Source organism: Salvelinus sp. IW2-2015, linkage group LG20, assembly GCF_002910315.2.
Source record: "Salvelinus sp. IW2-2015 linkage group LG20, ASM291031v2, whole genome shotgun sequence".
In the NCBI taxonomy this organism is placed as follows: Eukaryota; Metazoa; Chordata; class Actinopteri; order Salmoniformes; family Salmonidae; genus Salvelinus; species Salvelinus sp. IW2-2015.
In genome coordinates, this window is record NC_036860.1 from 28,346,462 (window position 1) to 28,367,896 (window position 21,435).

Sequence of the window (21,435 nt, forward strand, 5' to 3'; positions counted from 1 at the left end):
TACAGAAAACGTTTGACCTCTGTCATTGCCAACAAAGGGTATATAACAAAGTATTGAAATAAACTTTTGTTATTGACCAAATACTTATTTTCCACCATCATTTGCAAATAAATTCATTAAAAATCCTACAATGTGATTTTCTGGAATTTTTTTCTCTCATTTTGTCTGTCATAGTTGAAGTGTACCTATGATGAAAATTACAGGCCTCTCTCATCTTTTTAAGTGGGAGAACTTGCACAATTGGTGGCTGACTAAATACTTTTTTGCCCCACTGTAGGGGCGTGGATCASAAAACCTGTCAGTATCTGGTGTGACCACCATTTGCGTCATGTAGCGCGATACATTTCCTTCACATACAGTTGATCAGGCTGTTGATTGTGGCCTGTGGAATGAAGGTTGTCCCACTCCTCTTCAATGGCTGTGCAAAGTTGCTGGATATTGGCGGGAACTAGAACACGCTGTCGTACACGTCGATCCAGTACATCCCAAACATGTCTGGTGAGTACGCAGGCCATGGAAGAACTGGAACATTTTCAGCTTCCAGGAATTGTGTACAGATCCTTGCGACATGGGGCTGTGCATTATCATGCTGAAACATGAGGTGATGGTGGAGGATGAATGGCACGACAATGGGCCTCAAGATCTCATYGCGGTATCTCTGTGCATTCAAATTGCCATTAATAAAATGCAATTGTGTTTGTTGTCCGTAGCTTATTCCTGCCCATACCATAACTTATGGGAATTTTATGAATAATGACTAAATGATGTATACATTTAACGTAGAATTATAACTAACAGAATTATATCCTGTCTGATGAAGAATGTTTGTCCATAAGAAAGAGGGACTGTTGGTAAGCAAGGAACTGTGGCAGACAACKTGTGACCACTGTGRAACTGATAACAGGGAWGGAAGTCTCCCCACCCAGGGAGGGGAGAGACCTTGGGCTTGTAGTAGATTGTATAACAGGTGGCGGACAATGTATGAGAAGAAKACTTGTGAACTATGTTGCCATTGTATCTGAGAGGAGGAGGAACGTTTATGACGAAATGTGAGGTATATAGACCAATGTACCGGAAATGATAGGCAGAACGTTCCCRTAAATAAACATTTGACTATTGTAGACTGGTCCTCTGTTTTTATTTCTATCAGTAGCCTACAAATCCTGATATAGCAGACTGAGTAATTTAATTTAATTGTTTAAAGAACATGAGAACTTAATTCTCCTAACAAACTCTACCATTGGGCATTCAATCCATTCACAACGTTGAAATCAGCAAACCGCTCGCCCACACAACACCATACACGCTGTCTGCCATCTGCCTGGYACAGTTGAAACCGTGTATCATCTGTGAAGAGCACACTTCTCCAGTGTGCCAGTGGCCATAYATGGGCTCCTGAGTGGCACAGTGGTCTAAGGCACTGCAACTCAGTGCTAGAGGCATCACTACAGACACCCTGGTTCAAATCCAGGCTGTATCACAACCGGCTGTGATTGGGAGTCCCATAGGGAGGCGCACAATTGGCCCAGCGTCGTCCGGGTTTGGCCGGTGTAGGCCATCATTGTAAATAAGAATTTGTTCTTAACTGACTTGCCTAGTTAAATAAAGGTTACATTTAAAAAATAGATATTATAATAAAAAATCAAAAGTGAGCATTTGCCCACTGAAGTTGGTTACGACGCCAAACTGCAGTCAGGTCACCCTGGGCAGGGTTACGAGGAAGCAGATGAGCTCTCAGACGGTCACGTAGGTGAAGAAGCCGGATGTGGAGGTCCTGGGCTGGCGTGGTTACATGTGGTCTGCGGTTGTGAGGGTAGTTGGATGTACTGCCAAATTCTCTAAAACAACTTTGGAGGTGGCTTATGGTAGAGAAATTAACATTTCATTCTCTGGCAACAGCTTTGGTGAACATTCCTGTAGTCAGCATGCCAATTGCACACTCCCTCAAAACTTGAGACATCTGTAGAGATGCCTTTTATTGTCCACAGCACAAGGTGCACCTGTGTAATGATCAAGCCGTTTAATCAGYTTCTTGATATGCCACACCTGTCAGGTGGATGGATTTTCTTGGCAAAGCAGAAACGCTCACTAACAGGGATGCAAACAAATTTGTTCACAAAATGTGAGAGAAATAAGCTTTTTTGTGTATATGTAAAATTTCTGGGATCTTTTATTTCAGCTCATGAAACCAACACTTTACATGTTGTTTATATTTTTGTTCAGTGTAGATAACTAACCCTGCTTTTAAGATGCCGAAAAGCTGTTACATACCGCTTTGTTTGAACAATAGTAGGAGAAAAGACCACTAAATTAAATGATATCAACTGCCCAAGGACCAGATTAGGCTAAACTCATGGTTAGGCTATTATGCCACGATGATGATGGAAAGCTGTGGGATCCGGTTACTCGACACATTTATKTGTTCGAACCACTTCATCACTTGTTTGTATCTGACTAGCTATGTGTATTGCACAAAGCTTGCTCGTTAGCTTGTAGTAAGACTAGTGRGCTGTATCGGTCAAAATAACATMTATAATTTTCCTCTGCATTTGGWTATTTATGCAAACCTGCAGATTCCACCAAGTAGGTGKAGTTATCRCCATAGGCTACTTTGGGCCATTTGGTAGGGTTGTCTCCCCAGCTTGTCGGTCTCTGGCAAGTTGAAAGGACATCATATATAGGCAAGCCAACAATAATCAACTTTTCTAAATACCTCGACCTTTCCAAGGAAAGCAAAAACATGGAAGTAGTTACACAACACATCTAGCGAATTAGATCTAGATAAATGTATCTTGATAGCCAGCCAGCTAACAGGCGAAAAGGCTAGAAGTAAACAAACGGTGACATAAGTATAACGCGACGGCTTTACTGTCAGCGTTAGAAGGTCGGGTAACAAATTAGTGGCTGAATAAGTATCATGCAAATAATTTGTGGAAGCTGAAAATGTTTATTGAAACGACAAAAAAAAGCGTCAGTAGTTCACTTAGGATAACGCCCAAGTTAGGCTAATTACAGTAATGGGAGTACAATACAGTACCCTTAATCGGGGGCGTGGTCATGTAAAGCTATGCCTCGCAGTGTGTATCTATTATTGTGTTGAATGGTGAAGGCCCTGCTATTTCTGTGGTTCAGACAGATTGGTGGCTAGCCAGTTTGGGTTGGTATGCAATGTATGATTAGCATAGATACATACATTTCCGAATCGAAGGATTAATTGCTTCGCCAAAATGTTTTTTATACGTTTGCTTGAACGTTTACCGCCTGACCTGGAATCAGTCTTATTGTAAAAATGAGGCATTTTAAGAATCCAAGCTAGCTGTCTAGCTAGCWTTCCATCTTGTAAAGTCAATATGCTTTGCTAGCGTAACGTTAGCCAATTTGCTAGCTAACCGTTAGCGGACTAATCGTGTAAACGTTTGTTATTTTGGTTTGCTAGCTAACGTTRCATTTTATTGATGGGATAACGTTAGCTGGCAAGGTGTCCTGTAGTTTGTCCATCTGACTTCCTAAACCTAGCTAACGTTAGTTTACCAGCCTCYGCTTTATTCCTTTAACTATCGTTTCGTTTACTGGATTTGACGTAACATTAGCTGGCACTGGCTAGTAGCTGCAAGATATGGCCACTGCCTCTAGCTCCTGTGTGGGGAGAAATGTGTCTAGAAATGGACCCTCTGTCTCGACCCCGACCTCGGGAGCACCTGGACAATCACAGCCTATGGTCGTTGTATGGGAATGGCAGGATGATCTTGGCGTCTGGCGGCCGTACAGCGGCCAGGTGAGCGGCTACATAGAACAATGTTWCTCTTCTTCGCGGGGACACAGAGGTGGGGGTCCTGGCTCCACCAGTATCTGGCTCGGACAATCAGATCCCAGTTTGTCGCCTTATCTTATAGACATACCAAGCTTGAAGCAGTTCCGCCAAGATACAGGTAAGGAAATTAAGCCACTGCACTACTATGTATGCTTTRCATTACAACTCAACTGAAGCCTTCTGGCTTTAGTTTATGCCCTAGCTAGCGCTAGATAGCTAGCTGTTGTTGTGATCATGTGTTAGCTACCATAAACCAAACATAATCGCATTGCTTAGCTTGATAACAGCTATAGCGAAGAGTCAGCTGCTTGTCTATTTCCCAGCGATGGCAACGTTTTCTTAGGCTAACTAGTTGGCTGGCTAACTGTAACTGCAATGTCACAGAKATTATATTAGCCAGGGATATACACTACATGACCAAAACTATGTGGACACTTAAGTTACTCATCGAMCATMTAATTCCAAAATCAAGTGCATTAATATGCATTTGGTCCCCCTTTGCTGCTGTAACAGCCTCCACTCCTCAAATCAAWTTTTATTGGTCACATGGTTAGCAGATGTTATTGTGRGTGTAGTGAAATGCTTGTGCTTCTGGGAAGGCTTTCCACTAGATGTTGGATCATTGCGGGGACTTGCTTCCTATCAGCCACGTGCATTAGTGAGGTCGGGCACTGATGTCAGAGTATCAATTCATCCCAAGGGTGTTTGATGGGGTTGAGGTCAGGGCTTCCACACTGATCTCAACAAACCATTTCTGTATGGACCTTGCTTTGTGCACAGAGGTATTGTCATGCTGAAACAGGAAAGGGCCTTCCCCAAACTCTTGCCACAAAGTTGGAAGCACAGAATCATCTACAATGTCATTGTATGTTGTAGCATTAAGATTTCCCTTCACTGGAACTAAGGGGCCTAGCCCGACACAATAAAAACAGCCCCAGGCCATTATTCCTCCTCCACCAAACTCTATGGTTGGCACAATGCATTGGGGCAGGTAGCATTGTCCTGTTATCTGCCAAACCCAGATTTGTCTGTTGGACTGCCTGATGGTGAAGTGTGATTCCTCACTCCATCACTCAACAYTTGGCATTGCTCATGGTGWTCTTAGGCTTGTGTTAGGCCATGGAAACCCATTTCATGAAGCTCCTGACGAACAGTTATTTTGCTGACGTTGTTTCCAGGGGCAGTTTGGAACTCTGTACTGAGTGTTGCAACCAAGGACAGATTATTTTTACGGGCTTCAGCACTCAGCGGTCCTGTTCTGTGAGTCTGTTTGGCCTACCACTTTGCAGCTGAGCCATTGTTGCTCCTAGACGTTTCCACTTCTTAATCAAAGCATTTACAGTTGACCGGGGCAGCTCTAGTAGGGCAGAAATTTGAYGAACTAACTTGTTGGAAAGGTGGCGTCCTATGACGGTGCCACGTTGGGAGTCACTGAGCTCCAATGTTTGACTATGGAGATTGCATGACTGTGTGCTCAATTTTATACCTGTCAGCAACGGGTGTGGCTAAAATAGCAGAGTCCACTCATTTGAAGGGGTGTCCACATACATATTCTATATAAAATGGACAATCCATTTTAATGCAGACTAGATCAAAACATTAATCATTGAAAATGACAAATTACCCAATGGCTCATGATMATTTTCTTGTTAAAAAGTGGGGGTGCAGATGCTCCGCTTGCTCCGGTGCTCAGGTGTTAATGGATGTTCAGTGTACTTAGTTGACATCATGAACCACACTACTACTAGACTAAGACTATAATAAATAAATAGTTTGGCATTCACTGATGTCTATTGCATAGTTTTCTGTGCAAAGCACTTTTGCCTCATGAGTACATTATTAATTCAGTTTTGTTCTTTTCTCTCTAGGGAAAACGCGGTCTGTACGCCGTCAATTGTTTGCCCAGTCCTCAGGCTTGGGTAGCGGAGTATATTGGGAGTGGGTGAATGACGAAGGAGGATGGACTCCATACGAGACTCGCACTTCTATCCTACTAGAACACAGCTACCAGGCACGGCAGGCCACGGCGGACATTGTCTCACACGGCTATAACTACATAGTGGACCTCACGGCGCTGGCCCAGGTCAACAAGGCCACGGGCTACCGGCGGCAGGTACGACGGCAGGGTAAYCTCCCCTACCCACTGGCATCTGGTGCATCCGTCATCCACTCGGGCCCGGCCTGCTCCTGCCAGCAGTGTCTGAGCCACAGCAGCACTGGCCCCATGTCCAGCCGCTCGCGCCACTCCTTCTCGTCRGGGCAGCTGAGCCGGCCTAGCCTCCAGGTCCCTAGCAGGGCGACTGGAGCTCACCCCACCTCAGTGTACTCACCCTACCCCAGGAGGCCTCTTTCTGTGGGGGGAATGGCGTGGGGAGGCCCCTGGCCACTGGCACCCTCCGCTAGTCAACTCCCTGGAGCTCAACTKGCCTTCTCCACCAGTGCCAATGGCTTAAGGTGGGTCCTCAGGTCCATCTTATGGCCTTTTCAACCGGCTTTGTTGACATTGTTTGAAAAGTAATAGTCGACTCATTTAGGAGCTTATCCATTTAGACTAATAATCTTTGAGTTGAGTAAGGCATAGCCTACTGATAGATGGTCTGATTGACATTTACGCAGAGTTTACACAGGCAGCCCAATTCTGATCTTTTCCCCAATTATTGGCAAATTATCAGATCTGATTTCTCAAAAGACCAATTAGTGGCAAAAGATCAGAATTGGACTGTCTGTGTAAACGCAGTCTTAGACCAAATTGTTGTTTTGAACCAATTTATTTCTATGATCTATAATTTCATTTTGAGCTGAGTGACATATTGTTATGTTTTGGGGTTAAACTGCAGTATGTCATAGAGTGCTGAATCTGAAAGATTCACAAACACTGTGCGAAAACACCAGGATAAGCTGTTTTGTTGACCTCCACTAAAGAGGAAGTGGTGTTACGCAGGATAGGAAACAAGATTTGTGACCCAAAGCTCTGCTTGGTCAATACGCCYGCTGATGTTTAAAGGGTTACAATACATCAACTGTTGCGTGTCACACACACTTCCTCCAATTGTTGTATCACCATGTGGTCCCTGGTTGTAGTAGGCCGGCCTAGGCTATGTCACACCATGTGACGAACAAAGCACGCGGACGAAAGCGCGTGATGGTTATATAGCACTTTTGTTTTCAGTAATACCTTAGTGGCACTATTTCTGAATGTTTTGAAGCAGACTTGATGCCCCACAGCGCCTGCCAAATATTCTTAAAATAACTTGAGTGAAAAGTGGCAGCATTAAGCAATGTTGAACATAAACATTCACATTACTCCAGATCCTTATCAACTTGGAGAGAAAGCACACAAAGTGCATTCAGAAAAGTGATACAGCACCCTTTTCACAATTTATGTAAAGCCTTATTCTAAAAATATATACACTGCTCAAAAAAATAAAGGGAACACTTAAACAACACAATGTAACCTCCAAGTCAATCACACTTCTGTGAAATCAACTGTCCACTTAGGAAGCAACACTGATTGACAATAAATTTCACATGCTGTTGTGCAAATGGAATAGACAAAAGGTGGAAATTATAGGCAATTAGCAAGACACCCCCAATAAAGGAGTGATTCTGCAGGTGGTGACCACAGACCACTCTCTCAGTTCCTATGCTTCCTGGCTGATGTTTTGGTCACTTTTGAATGCTGGCGGTGCTCTCACTCTAGTGGTAGCATGAGACGGAGTCTACAACCCACACAAGTGGCTCAGGTAGTGCAGCTCATCCAGGATGGCACATCAATGCGAGCTGTGGCAAGAAGGTTTGCTGTGTCTGTCAGCGTAGTGTCCAGAGCATGGAGGCGCTACCAGGAGACAGGCCAGTACATCAGGAGACGTGGAGGAGGCCGTAGGAGGGCAACAACCCAGCAGCAGGACCGCTACCTCCGCCTTTGAGCAGGAGGAGACACTGCCAGAGCCCTGCAAAATGACCTCCAGCAGGCCACAAAAGGTTGCTAGATCGAATCCCCAAGCTGATACGTTAAAAATCTGTCGTTCTACCCCTGAATAAGGCGGTTAAACACTGTTCCCCGAAGTTGTTCGTAACTGACTTGCCTAGTTAAATAAAGGTTCCATAAAATGTAAATGATGTGAGCTACACATAAAATGATACTTTAAGGAACATTTTCCATGTTTGCGGCCAGGGAGCATGTACCTGGGGTCAATTAAATTGATAAGCCTCTTGAAACCTTCATTTTTGACTGTGCTAATTGGTAGCATGTCCTTAGCAATGCAATGCATAATAGCATTTGGGATGTCTTTGTCTTTTCGATGTTTGCTTGTAGGCATAAACACTGTCAGTGTTGACTGCTTCGGGCAAACATTCCTAGATTGGCTGGTGCTTAAGGGACATTCATCAATACCGTGGCGCAAACTCAAACTTCGCTGCATGTTCCAAAGAGTGATTTTGCTTCAGATGTTGAAAAAGGTTTGTCGTATTACCAGACTTCGTAGCCATCTGTCTACGGCACAATTTCCACCGAACATTGCTCTGCTCTTTGTCGGACTTCAAAAAGCCAAACCACTTCCAAATTACTGAAACAGTTTAACCCTTTTTATCAATAATTTCTTCGTTTGAAGCTGCTCCTTCTCCATGGCTATCACTGTTTTCGCCTACATCACTCATTTTTTGTGGTTAATAGTGGCTAATCCATCACTTGAGGTGTTAAGTGTTTTTTTGTGGGCGTATACCTCTCCACGTGCATATTGTCACTTCTCCGCACGTTCCTGCTGCGTCAGAGGTGAAATGGACTGCTGTACCTAATTATTCTATATCGACCTTATCGAAAATGAATCTAAACGTTTTTATATCGTTATTGAGGGAAGTAATTACCTTTAATTATTGATTTATCGCCCAGCCCTAAGTCCACCTGTGGTAAATTCAATTGATTGGACATGATTTGGAACTGCACACACCTGTCTGTATAAGGTCCCACAGTTGACAGTGCATGTCAGAGCAAAAACCAAGCCATGAGGTTGAAGGAATTGTTTGTAGAGCTCTGAGACAGGATTGTGTCGAGGCACAGATCTGGGGAAGGGTACCAAAAAAATGTATGCAATATTGAAGGTCCCCAAGAACTTAGTGGCCTCCATTCTTAAATGGAAGAAGTTTCGGAACCACCAATACGCTTCCTAGAGTTAGCCGCTCGGACAAACTGAGCAATCGGGAAAGAAAGGCCTTGGTSAGAAAGGTCACAAGAACCCAATGCTCTCTCTGACAGAGCTCCAGAGTTCCTCTRTGGAGATGGGTGAACCTTCTASAAACAYAACMATCTCTGYAGCACTCCACCAATCAGGCMTTTATGGTAGTGGCGAGATGGAAGACACTCCTCAGTAAAAGGCACATGACATTCCACTTGGCGTTTGCCAAAAGGCATCTAAAGACTCTGACCATGAGAAACAAGATTTGATGGTCTGATGAAACCAAGTTTGACCTCTGGCCTGAATGGCAAGCATAATTTCTGGAGGAAACCTGGAACCATCCCAAAGGTGAAGTATGGTGGTGGCAGCAACATGCTTTGGGGATGTTTTTCAGAGGCAGAGACTGACAGACTAGTCAGGATCAAGGAAAAGATGAAAACCTGCTACAGAGCGCTCAGGACCTCAAACTGGGGCAACGATGTTCCTTTCCAACAGGATAACGACCCTAAGCACACAGCCAAGACAATTCAGGAGTGGCTTTGGGACAAGTCTCTGAATGTCTTTGAGTGGCCCAGCCAGAAGCCGGACTTGAACCTGATCTAATATCTCTGGAGAGACCTGAAAATAGCTGTGCAGCGACGCTCCCCATCCATCCTGACAGAGCTTGAGAGCATTTGCAGAGAAAAATGGGAGAAATTCCCCAAATATAGGTGTGCCAAGCTTGTAGCGTGATACCCAAGATGACTCGAGGCTGAAATCGCTGCCAAAGGTGCTTCTACRAAGTACTGAGTAAAGGGTCTGAATACTTATGTAAATATGATATCAGTTTTTATTTTTGATACATTTCTAAACTTGTTTTTGCTTTGTCATTATGGGGTATTGTGTGTATATTGATGAGGGGGGTGAAAAAACGATTTAATCCATTTTAAAATAAGGCTGTAACGTAAWWWWTTKKGGAAAAGGTTCAATGGGTCACAATACTTTCCAAAGGCACTGTATCTGACGCACTGGATTAGGGCTGGGAATTGCCAAGGACCTCACAATACGATAGTATCGCAATACATAGGCTTGTATTGCAATTCTCAGGGTTCTATATGTATTGCTATTTGATGCCCCAAATATTGCTCACTATATATCTGCTGCAGAGGGATGAGAGAATGAGTTTTGATCAGTCAGGRAAATAAAAGTGATGATAAACATGTTAGCTCACTATTTAAAAAGATGCTGAACAAAAGTTATAGGATGAAAAATAGTGCCGTTTTGGAGCAGGTACAGAYGACTACCGGTAGCTAACGCTACSTACAGTATTAAAAATATATATATTACAGTTGAAGTCGAAGTTTACATACACCTTAGCCAAATACATTTAAACTCAGTTTTTCACAATTCCTGACATTTAATCCTAGTAAAAATGTCTTAGGTCAGTTAACATCACCACTTTATTTTAAGAATGTGAAATGTCAGAATAATAGAGTGATTTATTTCAGCTTTTATTTCTTTCATCACATTCCCAGTGGGTCAGAACTTGACATAAACCCAATTTGTTTTTGGTAGCATAGCCTTTTTGGTAGCATAGCCTTTAAATTGTTTAACTTGGTCAAGCGTTTCAGTTAGCCTTCCACAAGCTTCCCACAATAAGTTGGGTGAATTTTGCCCCATTCCTCCTGACAGAGCTGGTGTAACTGAGTCAGTTTTGTAGTCCCCCTTGCACACTTTTTCAGTTTTGCCCAAACATTTTCTATAGGACTGAGGTCAGGGCTTTGTGATGGCCACTCCAATACCTTGACTTTGTTGTCCTTAAGCCATTTTGCCACAACTTTGGAAGTATGCTTGTGGTCATTGTCCTTTTGGAAGACCCATTTGTGACCAAGCTTTAACTTCCTGACTGATGTCTTGATGTTGCTTCAATATATCCACACAATTCTCCTCCCTCATGATGCCATCTATTTTGTGAAGTGCACCAGTCCCTCCTGCAGCAAAGCACCCCCACAACATGATGCTGCCACCCCTGTTCTTCACTGTTGGGATGGTGTTCTTCGGCTTGCAAGCATCCCCATTTTTCCTCCAAACATAACGATGGTCATTATGTTCTAACAGTTCTATTTTTGTTTCATCAGACCAGAGGACATTTCTCCAAAAAGTACAATCTTTGTCCCCATGTGCAGTTGCAAACCGTAGTCTGGCGGTTTTGGAGTAGTGGCTTCTTCCTTGCTGAGCGGCCTTTCAGGTTATGTCGATATAGGACTCGTTTTACTGTGGATATAGATACTTTTGTACCTGTTTCCTCCAGCATCTTCACAAGGTCCTTTGCTGTTGTTCTGGGATTGATTTGCACTTTTCGCACAAAAGTACGTTCATCTCTAGGAGACGGAACGCATGTTTCTCACTTTCCTTCTCAGCGAGATATGTCGGCGTGTGTGGTCGCATTGGTGTTTATACTTGCGTACTATTGTTTGTACAGATGAACGTGGTACCTTCAGGCGTTTGAAATTGCTCCAAGGATGAACCAGACTTGTGGAGGTCTACAATGTTTTTTCTGTGGTCTTGGCTGACTTCTTTTGATTTTCCCATGATGTCAAGCAAAGAGGCACTGAGTTTGAAGGTAGGCCTTGAAATACATCACAGGTACACCTCCAATGACTCAAATTATGTCAATTAGCCTATCAGAAGCTTCTAAAGCCATGACATTTTCTGGATTTTTCCAAGATGTTTAAAGGCATAGTTCAACTTAATGTATGTAAACTTCTGACTTACTGGAATTGTGATAGTGAAATAATCTGTCTGTAAACAATTGTTGGAAAAATGACTTGTCATGAACAAAGTAGATGTCCTAACCAACTTGCCAAAACTATAGTTTGTTATCACAGAAATGTGTGGAGTTGTTGAAAAACGAGTTTTAATGACACCAACTAAGACTGATATGTCCATCTTCCGACTTCAATTGTATATACAGTACCACACAAGTTTATTTTTACTATTGTCTACTTACTTTGTAGAATAAGAGAGCAGAAATCAACACTATGAAATAAACCATTTGGAAACATGTAGGATGCAAAAWAGTGTTAAACARATCAATATATTTTAGAATCTTTAAAAGAGCCACCCTTTGCCTTGATGACAGCTTTGCACACTCTTGGCGTTCTCCCAACAGTCTTGAAGGAGTTCCYATATATTTTGTGCTCCTTGAGTGGCGCAGTGGTCTAAGGCAATGCCTTGCAGTGCTAGAGGCATCACCACACCCTGGTTCGATCCCGGGCTGTATCACATCCGGCCGTGATCGAGAGTCCCATAGGGCTGCGCACAATTGGCCAAGTGTCGTCTGGGTTAGAGGAGGGTTTGGCTGGGGTATTCCGTCATTATAAAATAAGAATTTCTTCATAACTAACTTGCCTAGTTAAATACATTTTTAAAATGTAAATATGTTGCGCATTTGTTTGCTGCTTTTCCTTCCAACTCATCCCAAACCTTCTCAATTGGCTTGAGATCGGGTGGTTGTGGAGTCCAGGTCATSTGATGCGGCACTCCATCACTTTCCTTGGTTAAATAGCCCTTACACAGCCTGTTGGGTCATTTTCATGTTGAAAAACAAATAATAATCCCACTAAGCACAAACCAGATGGGATGGCGTATCGCTGTAGAATGCTGTGGTAGCCATGCTGGTTAAGTGTGCCTTGAATTCTAAATAAATCAYTAACAGTGTTACCAGCAAAGCACCATTACAACACCACCTCTGTGCTTCACGGTGGGAACCACACATGCAGAGATCATCCGTTTACGTACTCTGCGTCTCACAAAGACACGGTGTTGGACCCAATAATCTCATTTAGACTCGTCAGACCAAGGACAGATTTAGCCTGGTCTGATGGCTTGTGTTTCTTGGCCCAAGCAAGTCTCTTCTTATAATTGGTGTCTTTTAGTAGTGGTTTCTTTGCAGCAATCGACCATGAAGGCCTGATTCACGCCGTCTCCTCTGAACAGTTGATGTTGATATGTCTGTTACTTGAACTCTGAAGCATTTATTTGGGCTGCAATTTCTGAGGCTGGTAACTCTAATGAACGTATCCTCTGCAGCAGAGGTAACTCAAGGTCTTCCTTTCCCGTGGCRGTCCTCATGAGAGCCAGGTTCATCATAGCGCTTGATGGTTTTTGCGACTGCACTTGCAGAAACTTTCAAAGTTCTTGACATTTTCTGGATTGACTGACCTTCATGTCTTAATGTAATGATGGACTGTCGTTTCTCTTTGCTTATGTGAGCTGTTCTTGCCATAATATGGACTTGGTATTTTACCAAATAGGGCTATCTTCTGTATACCACCCCTACCTTGTCACAACACAACTGTGTTGCTTTAAGAATGACGTTTAATTTTWWTTTATTTAACTAGGCAAGTCAGTTAAGAACAAATTCTTATTTACAGTGACGGCCTAGGAGCAGTGGGTTAACTGCCTTGTTCAGGGGCAGAACGACAGATTTTTACCTTGTCAGCTCGGGGATTTGATCTAGCAACCTTTCGGTTACTGGCCCAACGCTCTAACCACTATGCTAAATAAATTCCACAAATTAACTTTTAACAAGGCACATCGGTTAATTGAAATGCATTCCAGGTGAGTACCTCACGAAGCTGGTTGAGAGAATGCCTAGAGTGTGCAAAGCTGTTATCAAGGCAAATGGTGGCTACTTTGAAGAATCTAAAATATACACTTTTTTGCTTACTACATGATTCCATATGTGTTATTTCATAGTTTTGACGTCTACACTATTATTCTACAATGTAGAAAAAGATAGAAAAATCCTAGAATGAGTGTGTCCAAATATTTGACTGGTACTATATACATATACACACTTTAGGTATCGCTACACTAGATATGCGTAACTGCGGTAGGCCCTCTCTGCATGTGTTCTGGAATACTTKCAGCAGGACTTCTCTGCTTTTGCTCTGCTCTCTCTTGGGCACCACTGAACACAGGCCTCAGTGGAACAACATGACAGTTTTGGAAACCAGGAGGAAATACTRCACAGTGCACCACAGTCCCCCTGGCCTTTGTCTGACGTGGAGCAGGAAAGCCAGATTTTTGGGGGTCCATTGTTCTCCTCCTCATGGGGGCAGGTTCAATTCTGAACACAGGCAGGCATGTTTTAGCAAGGCCACGCTAGCTTTCCATCCATCATTAATCAGAGGAAGGCCATTTATCTTCTGTGGATTTCCTAGCTTTTTAGTTTAGAATCTCAAAAGTTGAGAAATTCAAATCGTAACCTTTTAGTATTATAATTGATATACTTGTTAACCTGCAGTGACAGGCCGCAGAACTATTCAATATAGATGATATCGTGGATGGATTCTGCAGTGTCTAGAGTAAAGAGAAAAAAAAAGAAACCACCACATCAGTTTTTCACTTGATTGCTTATGCAATGGTGTGTACAGATTCGTATGTGTGCCTTTTGGCCTCCACCATGCTCCGTTAATGTCTGTTTTCCTGTTTCCTCTGCCACAGTATCCCCGCCATCCCTGTGCAACTGAATGGATCCACCAGTGTGAGCTCAGCCCTGGCAGGTAAAGAGGTCCCAAGTAATTCATCCAATTTTCACTTCCCCCATGGGTGGTACTACCTGTATTCTTAGTCCCCATCCATGTGAATTCTAGCGGTTTSGGTGAAGCATTGTTTTTCTTGTTGACGATGGCAGAACTGTCTGCTCCATGAGTTTACGTCTCAGTTTGAAAGTAAGAGGGTGAAAAAGTGTTGCGTTTTCACACTCCATAAGTTCTAAAATCGATGTTCGTTGACGTACTTTGTTTCAGCCAAATGTGTAGCCTATGGCAAGCTAATGTCKTAACAAAGATGGCTGATACACCAGAAACAGGCTACACATTTGACAGCACTGTTCAGCAATTGTGTGTTTTAGTAAGCTTATCTGATAGACCTGACAGATTTTAGAGGCACAGCTTTTGTTGACCAGTCATTAAAGCAGTGATACAGAGAACTCTTTTGTGATTTCATGGCAATGGCCTGTCACTGTCTATGGTGTGAAAGCCATTGTGTCTCTCTAGACAACTAGCCTAGCATCTCAGTTTATCGCTGTGTACAATCTCCACAGACCAGGCCCTGTTGTGCTCCAACCAGGCTTGGTTCTTGTCAGTTGCCCAGCCCATGATGTCGTTTATTTTCCAGGGTAGTCTGAGGTTTGTGGTCTTAATGAAAAGGGATAGTTAAAGCAAAAGTTAMATTTTTTCTTGTTAGATTATTTTCGTTACACTTAAGGGTGTTGTCGTTTTATCCAAACCGTTTATTTTATTTGTTATATGGTTATTTCGCAATGTCCAAAATGTCCTAGCTAGCAGTTTATCTTTTTACGCAAAAAAAATCTCATTCCCGTTGAGCCAGCAGAGAGGCCTCCAGAGACAGACTGAGCATATATCTGCATGTGTGACCAACAGCAATTCCGCTTCCTTTGCATGTGAACGCTTTTGGTCCAGTTGGGCTTTAGCTAAAATGTTTTGAAGAGAGCCAATGTAGAGATCATTTTTGAAGATTTTCTTGTCACATTTGTAAATATTTGTTTGTGTGCTGGTATTCCTCTTTTTAAAACGTACCCTTAATGAAATAACAGATTTTTTCCCACCTAGTTGGTTCAGGGATTCGAATCGGCAACCATTCAGTTACTGGTCCAACGCTCTTAACCACCTGGCTAAATGCTGTCCAGAATCGAGGCAGAACCTTACAATATGGCTTTAAAAAGGAAATCGGTGCATTTATCACATCAGCCCACATTTATTACGTCTGAATGTTAGTCAAACACATTTTCTTTACTGTACAAACATTGAATCCAAATGACTTCTTATTCCTGAATCCGATGTTCTCTATTTAGACCAAGCAGAATTGGTCTGGAAGCTTCCCAAACTTCCCAATACACGCCCTCTTTTCCCACCAGTCAGTCACTGCTTTATCCACCATGTCGCATCCCTTTGGTCCCGATCCCCTTCCGACCCCCACCCCCTCTGCATGTCTCCACCGGTCCTCCCCTGGCCACCCACTCCAGGCATGGCCTCCATTTTGATGTCAGCAGTGGGACTCGGCGTGCGCTTCATGAGTGCCCCCTCCTCCGCTCCTCCTCCCCCCAGCAGCAGCAGCAGGCCCGCGGGCTCCAAAAGTCGCAGCTCGGTTAGGAGGGAAAAGAGGCAGCACAGGACAGGTAGCTACGCCACCTTCCCCCACCAACTCCCTATTGGCTTGCATCCAGCTCTGTGCTTCGTCACATCCAATGCTTTCCATTGTTGTCATCCCAAATCCATAAGTTGGAATACTTGGCTTGTTATGTATGTTGATATTTTGTATGTGCCATGTGGTTAAAAACAAATGCCTGCCTTGTGAAACCTTGGAGACATCCGAGCCAGTAATTCCTATTCTCACTCAGTTAGGATCTCACTATTCAATACACAATTCTTAGAATCAATGGGAGTGGTGGGGGGAAACTGAATTCTACTTGGTTTGACTTAAAGGTGATTTGCCTAAAAACATGGACATTGCACTGTGTCCCTATCACTCCCATTGACTTTCAGCTAACGGTGGCTAAAATTGGTCCTGAACCATCGATTTACATTTTCTCCTGGCTCACACTACTTTCAGGTTAAGGAACAATCTATCAATAAATTGTAAAAATATCAAACTTATCCTTTTAAAATCAAATATTGTGTTCTTAACCTGAATGGCATCAAAGGCAGTGTTTAGATTTTCTGCAGGCTTGTATAGCTTCCTTTTATTTTTCCTTTTACGTATGCTCTCTATCGCATTCCAATGCTCACTTTCTCTGTAAGAATCATTTGCCAATCTGTGACTCAATCATTTCTATCCTATCCACAAATCAGTGTTGTGATGTTGCTTGGCAGTCGACAGTGTTCATTAGCTAACAAACAGGGGTGTGAACTAGGCCCTAATCTTGCTATTTGGTTACAAAGGTTGCAGCTCACAACAGAACCCCTAAACTCAACGCTGAGTTGCTGACACCCTGTAGCTGTTCCAGAACAGACTGATACTCACAAATCATCTAACAATGAAGCTTCATCCCAAATGGCACCCTATTCCCCATAGTGCACACATTTTGAACAGAGCCCTATGTTGTGAATAGGGTGGCATTTGGGACACATCAGCCCCTAACGAAGGAAGAGGGTGCTTTTGGTACATTGGTGGATAAGTGTCAATCTCTAACCCTTTTCTCTCCCGTTCATCCACAACTGTCATGCATTAATACTGTGTGCCTCAATCTGTCGACTCATGTTACATCTTCGAGCAGTGCTTTTGTATGGTACAGATTTGCCAACGAAGCCGGCCTAAAGTTTGAGCTGCAGTGAAGATGTGTAGGCTACATCTGCAGGATGAGTCGGTTATTTCTGCAGTAATATAAAATACAACAAAGTGAAATTGTCAGTTAAAATGTTTTAGGATTAACTATATGCTATAAAATCGCAATTTTTGGGGGGGTGAACATAATGTGTTCAATAGCAAACTGCAAAACAACTAAGCTACCACTAGTTTCCACTGAAATGGTTTTAAAAAAGCAATACTAAAGACCACATTTTCTATTTAATTTCTTATTATAATCCCTCCTGTGTTGTATGTCCTGTCTGTAAATTGAGGGCCTGAGTGTGGTTTTTGTCTGTCGTCTGGTGGGTGTCTCCAACTCTGTTCATTGTCCGCTGTTCCCTCAGCCCCAGCACAGAAACCAGAGGATGTCATTCACCGCTACATGGAGGAAGTGGCCTCTGCTCAAGACGAGGTACGCATTTCAATGTCAAAGACCCCCTCCTCCCTCGCCTCTTTCTATTGGTGTGGGGTGAAGTTGCCCCTAGATGCTTATCTTTGGTCATTTTAGCATTTTCCCCACTAATGGTTAAGGTTAGGTTTCCACTAGATCTGTACCTAGGAAAACTTCTCCCCGCCCTCTTTACTCAACACTCACGGAAGAAGGGCTCTTGCAGGAGAATCAGTCATGTTTCCTCGTTCTGGTACACTGAATCACGGTAGGCATGAAATAAACTATATGCAAACAAAAGCAGGTATAGTTCATCTCAGATGTTTTGAAACCATTTTGTGAAGATGATTCATTCGTATGACACAGGTGATTTTTTAAATGTATTATTTTTTAAATTATTTATTTTTTATACTAAACATTTATTTTTCAGAGAAAGTGCAATATGCAAGTTGGAAGAAATATGATTGCTCTAAAATGAACACAGGTTATTTCTAAAGTAGTTTGAACAAGACAACTGCAGTTTTGCATAGAAATAAACAATACTCCATCCATAACACCAAGTCATCCCAACCTCAATTTATAGACTCATGATATAATATCATATACAGATCCTGTCATTCTTGTTATCATGTAATTACATGTACAGCATAACCTGGGGTGACAGTAGGTATGGTCTGGTACAGATTCTCGGCAAATGAAATAGTGGAAAATGAACTAAGATGCTATTACACCCTCATGTATTACTACCATGTGAAAAATGTGCTTATGGACTCAATGCGGTGTGGCTTGTCGAGAACACCGAATTTTTTGCTAAGGCAGCAATGACTGACTGAGGCGAGCAGGGACAGCAGTGGAGGCATCAATCAATTAAGGCTACAAGTGAAGGCCTAATGACAATCGCTGAATGTAATTAGGCCTACACTTTTTGATGTTTTATAACAATGTCTCTTTCCATTTATCAAATGGCGGTTGCACAGTGCAATGTTTGGATGCTTGAGTTATTTGAGTGGATGAACGTGCACAGGTAGCCTACAGGAGTCTTTTGAAGTGATTTGTTTGACAAACTGATGACAACATGACTGGTTGTTTATGCCACATTTAAATCTAACTCTTAAATGGCAAATCTTTTACTTTTAAGACCATAAATGTAATGCCCGTGCAAGTGTGCGTACAGACCTCCGTGTAACGGGAAGAAATTAAATCTACTTTCACACCTTAATATAATGTCTCTGTGGTTTTAGGACTGCATCATCTGTATGGACCGGCTCTCGTGTCCGTCGGATTACGCCGTGGCGTCCGAGGGAGCACAATCCATCCCACCCGGCGCTGTGGGAAAGTTCACCAAGTGTGGACACACCTTGCACATGCTCTGCATGCTTGCCATGTACAACAATGGAACCAAGGTGGGCGCCACAGAGATCCTAATAATGACTTTCAATTGTAATTCAATGGCTTGCTTGGATGACATGAGCCCACATATTGTCCTAAATAGACATTAAGTAAAATATGACTTAAGGAACGATAAAGGCATGTACTTGCTTTTTATTTATTTTACCAGGTAAGTTGACTGAACACATTCTCATTTATAGCAACGACTATTTTAAATTTTAAACAGACTGAATAGTTACAGTAATGAAGCATTATAACTGCAGGCTAAAAGTTAAGTGTTACCCACAACATATCATAAACACTATTACATATGGTGAACTCAGGCTAACATTTTAGTTTATGGTGATATTCTTATACACTCATTGGCCAGTTGGAATGTTCAAGAAGATGGTGAACTCCTACAGACAGTGAGTCACGTGGCTGTGGCTTGCTACATAAAGCAGACAGGCATCGAAGCATTCAGTTACTGTTTGGTTGAATGTTAGAATGGGCAAAACAAGTGACCTAAGCGACTTTGAGCATGGAATGATCGTTGGTGTCAGGTGTGCTGGTTCCAGTATCTCAGAAACGGCCGGCCTCCTGGGATTTTCACGCACGACGGTGTCTAGGGTTTACCAAGAATGGTGAGACAAACATCCCGTCAGCGGAAGTCCTGTGGGTGAAAACAGCTCGTTGAGGTGAGGGGTTGAAGGAGAATGGCAAGAATCATGCGAACTAACAGGCAGTCCACAAACAGGCAACTAAGTAGTGTGCAGAACGGCATCTCGGAACGCACAACTCGTTGGGCCTTGTCACGGATGGGCTATTACAGTAAACGACCACACCGGGTTGCACTCCTACCAGCTAAAAACAAGAAGCGGCTCCAGTGGACATGTGATCACCAACACTGGACTACTGAGCAGTGGAAAAACATTGCCTGTACCGATGAATCCCGGTTCCTGTTCCGTCATGCTGATGGCAGTCAGGATTTGGCGTAAGCAACAAGAGTTCATGGGCCCCATCCTGCCTAGTGTCAACGGTACAGGCTGGTGGTGTAATGCTATGAGCCATGTTTTCCTGGCACATGTTAGGGCCCTTGATACAAATTGTGAAACGTTTGAACGCCATATCTAGTAGTCCATGCCCCGATGAATTCAGGCTGTTCTGGAGGAAATGGTACTAGATTGGTGTACCTTATCATTTGAGTGTAAGCAGTCACTAACATGGGTTATTTTTAAAGAAAATCTGCGTTTCTGACTCTATCCCCTTCCAGGATGGCAGCCTCCAGTGCCCGTCATGCAAGACAATCTATGGGGAGAAGACGGGGACCCAGCCCAAGGGCAAGATGGAGATCTATAGTATCGCACAGTCCCTCCCCGGCCACCCAGACTGTGGAACTATCCAGATAATTTACAGCATCCCCCCTGGGATACAGGTAGACACACACACACACACACACCACTCACTCATTAACACACTGAGTCTGGGGTGAGCATATCTTACTCCGGGCAAGTGTGCATGCAGGCTTTTGCTCCATCGATGCAGTAACAAAAACGAGGCTTGCCACTATCCTAAGATTCTTTCTGACTGAAATCATACCATTCAGATGGGCCAAGAGATACAGATGCGGGATTGGACATGCGCCTTCCCCTCATGTCAGTATTCTCATCCATCTTCCCCGTCACCAAGCCTACTGGTTAAGATCATTGGGCCAGTAACCGAAAGGCCGCTGGTTGGAATACCCCAGCAGACTAGGTGAAAAATGTCGCTGTGCCCTTGAGCAAGGCACTTAACCCTAATTGCTCCTGTAAGCAATGTTCTCTCAATTTTTTTCCGGCACTGAGCAAATTTCAGGTCTGCTGACCGCAAACTTGAACTTTGAAAATTCTGTGCAACTTCCAGCGCGTGTTTACTGTGAACACTGAGGCTGCACCCACTTTAAGTTAGTTTTAACAGTGGCCAAGTAGGCTTTTAGATCATAATGTAGGCCTGCCAGAGTGGCCTACCATCAAAAACAATGGAGAAAATGCACCCTGTAACATGTTAACATGTAAATAGCTGCTCTATCCTTGAGGCTATAGTAGCAGCCAATGTGTGGTGTTCAATGTAGTCCTATATTCCATAGGACTTTAGAAAAAAAATATGCCGGGATTGACATTAACCTGTTTATCCACTTGTCTTTCAGACAAGGAGGTGACTGAAAATGTTATGGTGTTTGACGCAAGAAAACACTTTATAAAATTTTTATTTATTTATTTCACCTTTATTTAACCAGGTAGGCAAATTGAGAACACGTTCTCATTTACAATTGCGACCTGGCCAAGATAAAGCAAAGCAGTTCG

General features: G+C 43.1%; 1 protein-coding gene across 4 annotated transcripts in view; it reads left to right on the top strand.

Moving 5' to 3' along the window:
• Positions 1–2,823: 2,823 nt before the first annotated feature.
• LOC111981042 (probable E3 ubiquitin-protein ligase DTX2) overlaps positions 2,824–21,435 on the top strand; it is a 35,468-nt gene continuing 16,856 nt past the window's right edge. Inside the window, exons 1-7 of one of the 4 annotated variants that reach the window (XM_070449327.1) lie at positions 2,824–3,929; positions 5,680–6,265; positions 14,473–14,531; positions 16,016–16,168; positions 17,682–17,749; positions 18,967–19,128; positions 20,367–21,400. In XM_070449327.1, the coding sequence (XP_070305428.1) occupies positions 3,617–3,929; positions 5,680–6,265; positions 14,473–14,531; positions 16,016–16,168; positions 17,682–17,749; positions 18,967–19,128; positions 20,367–20,585 (1,560 nt within the window). In that variant the 5' untranslated portion in view covers positions 2,824–3,616 and the 3' untranslated portion in view covers positions 20,586–21,400. Of the gene's footprint in view, positions 3,930–5,679; positions 6,266–14,472; positions 14,532–16,015; positions 16,169–17,681; positions 17,750–18,966; positions 19,129–20,366; positions 21,401–21,435 lie in introns of those variants that run through there. The other 3 variants (XM_070449329.1, XM_024012165.2, XM_024012166.2) reach the window with 3 other exon arrangements.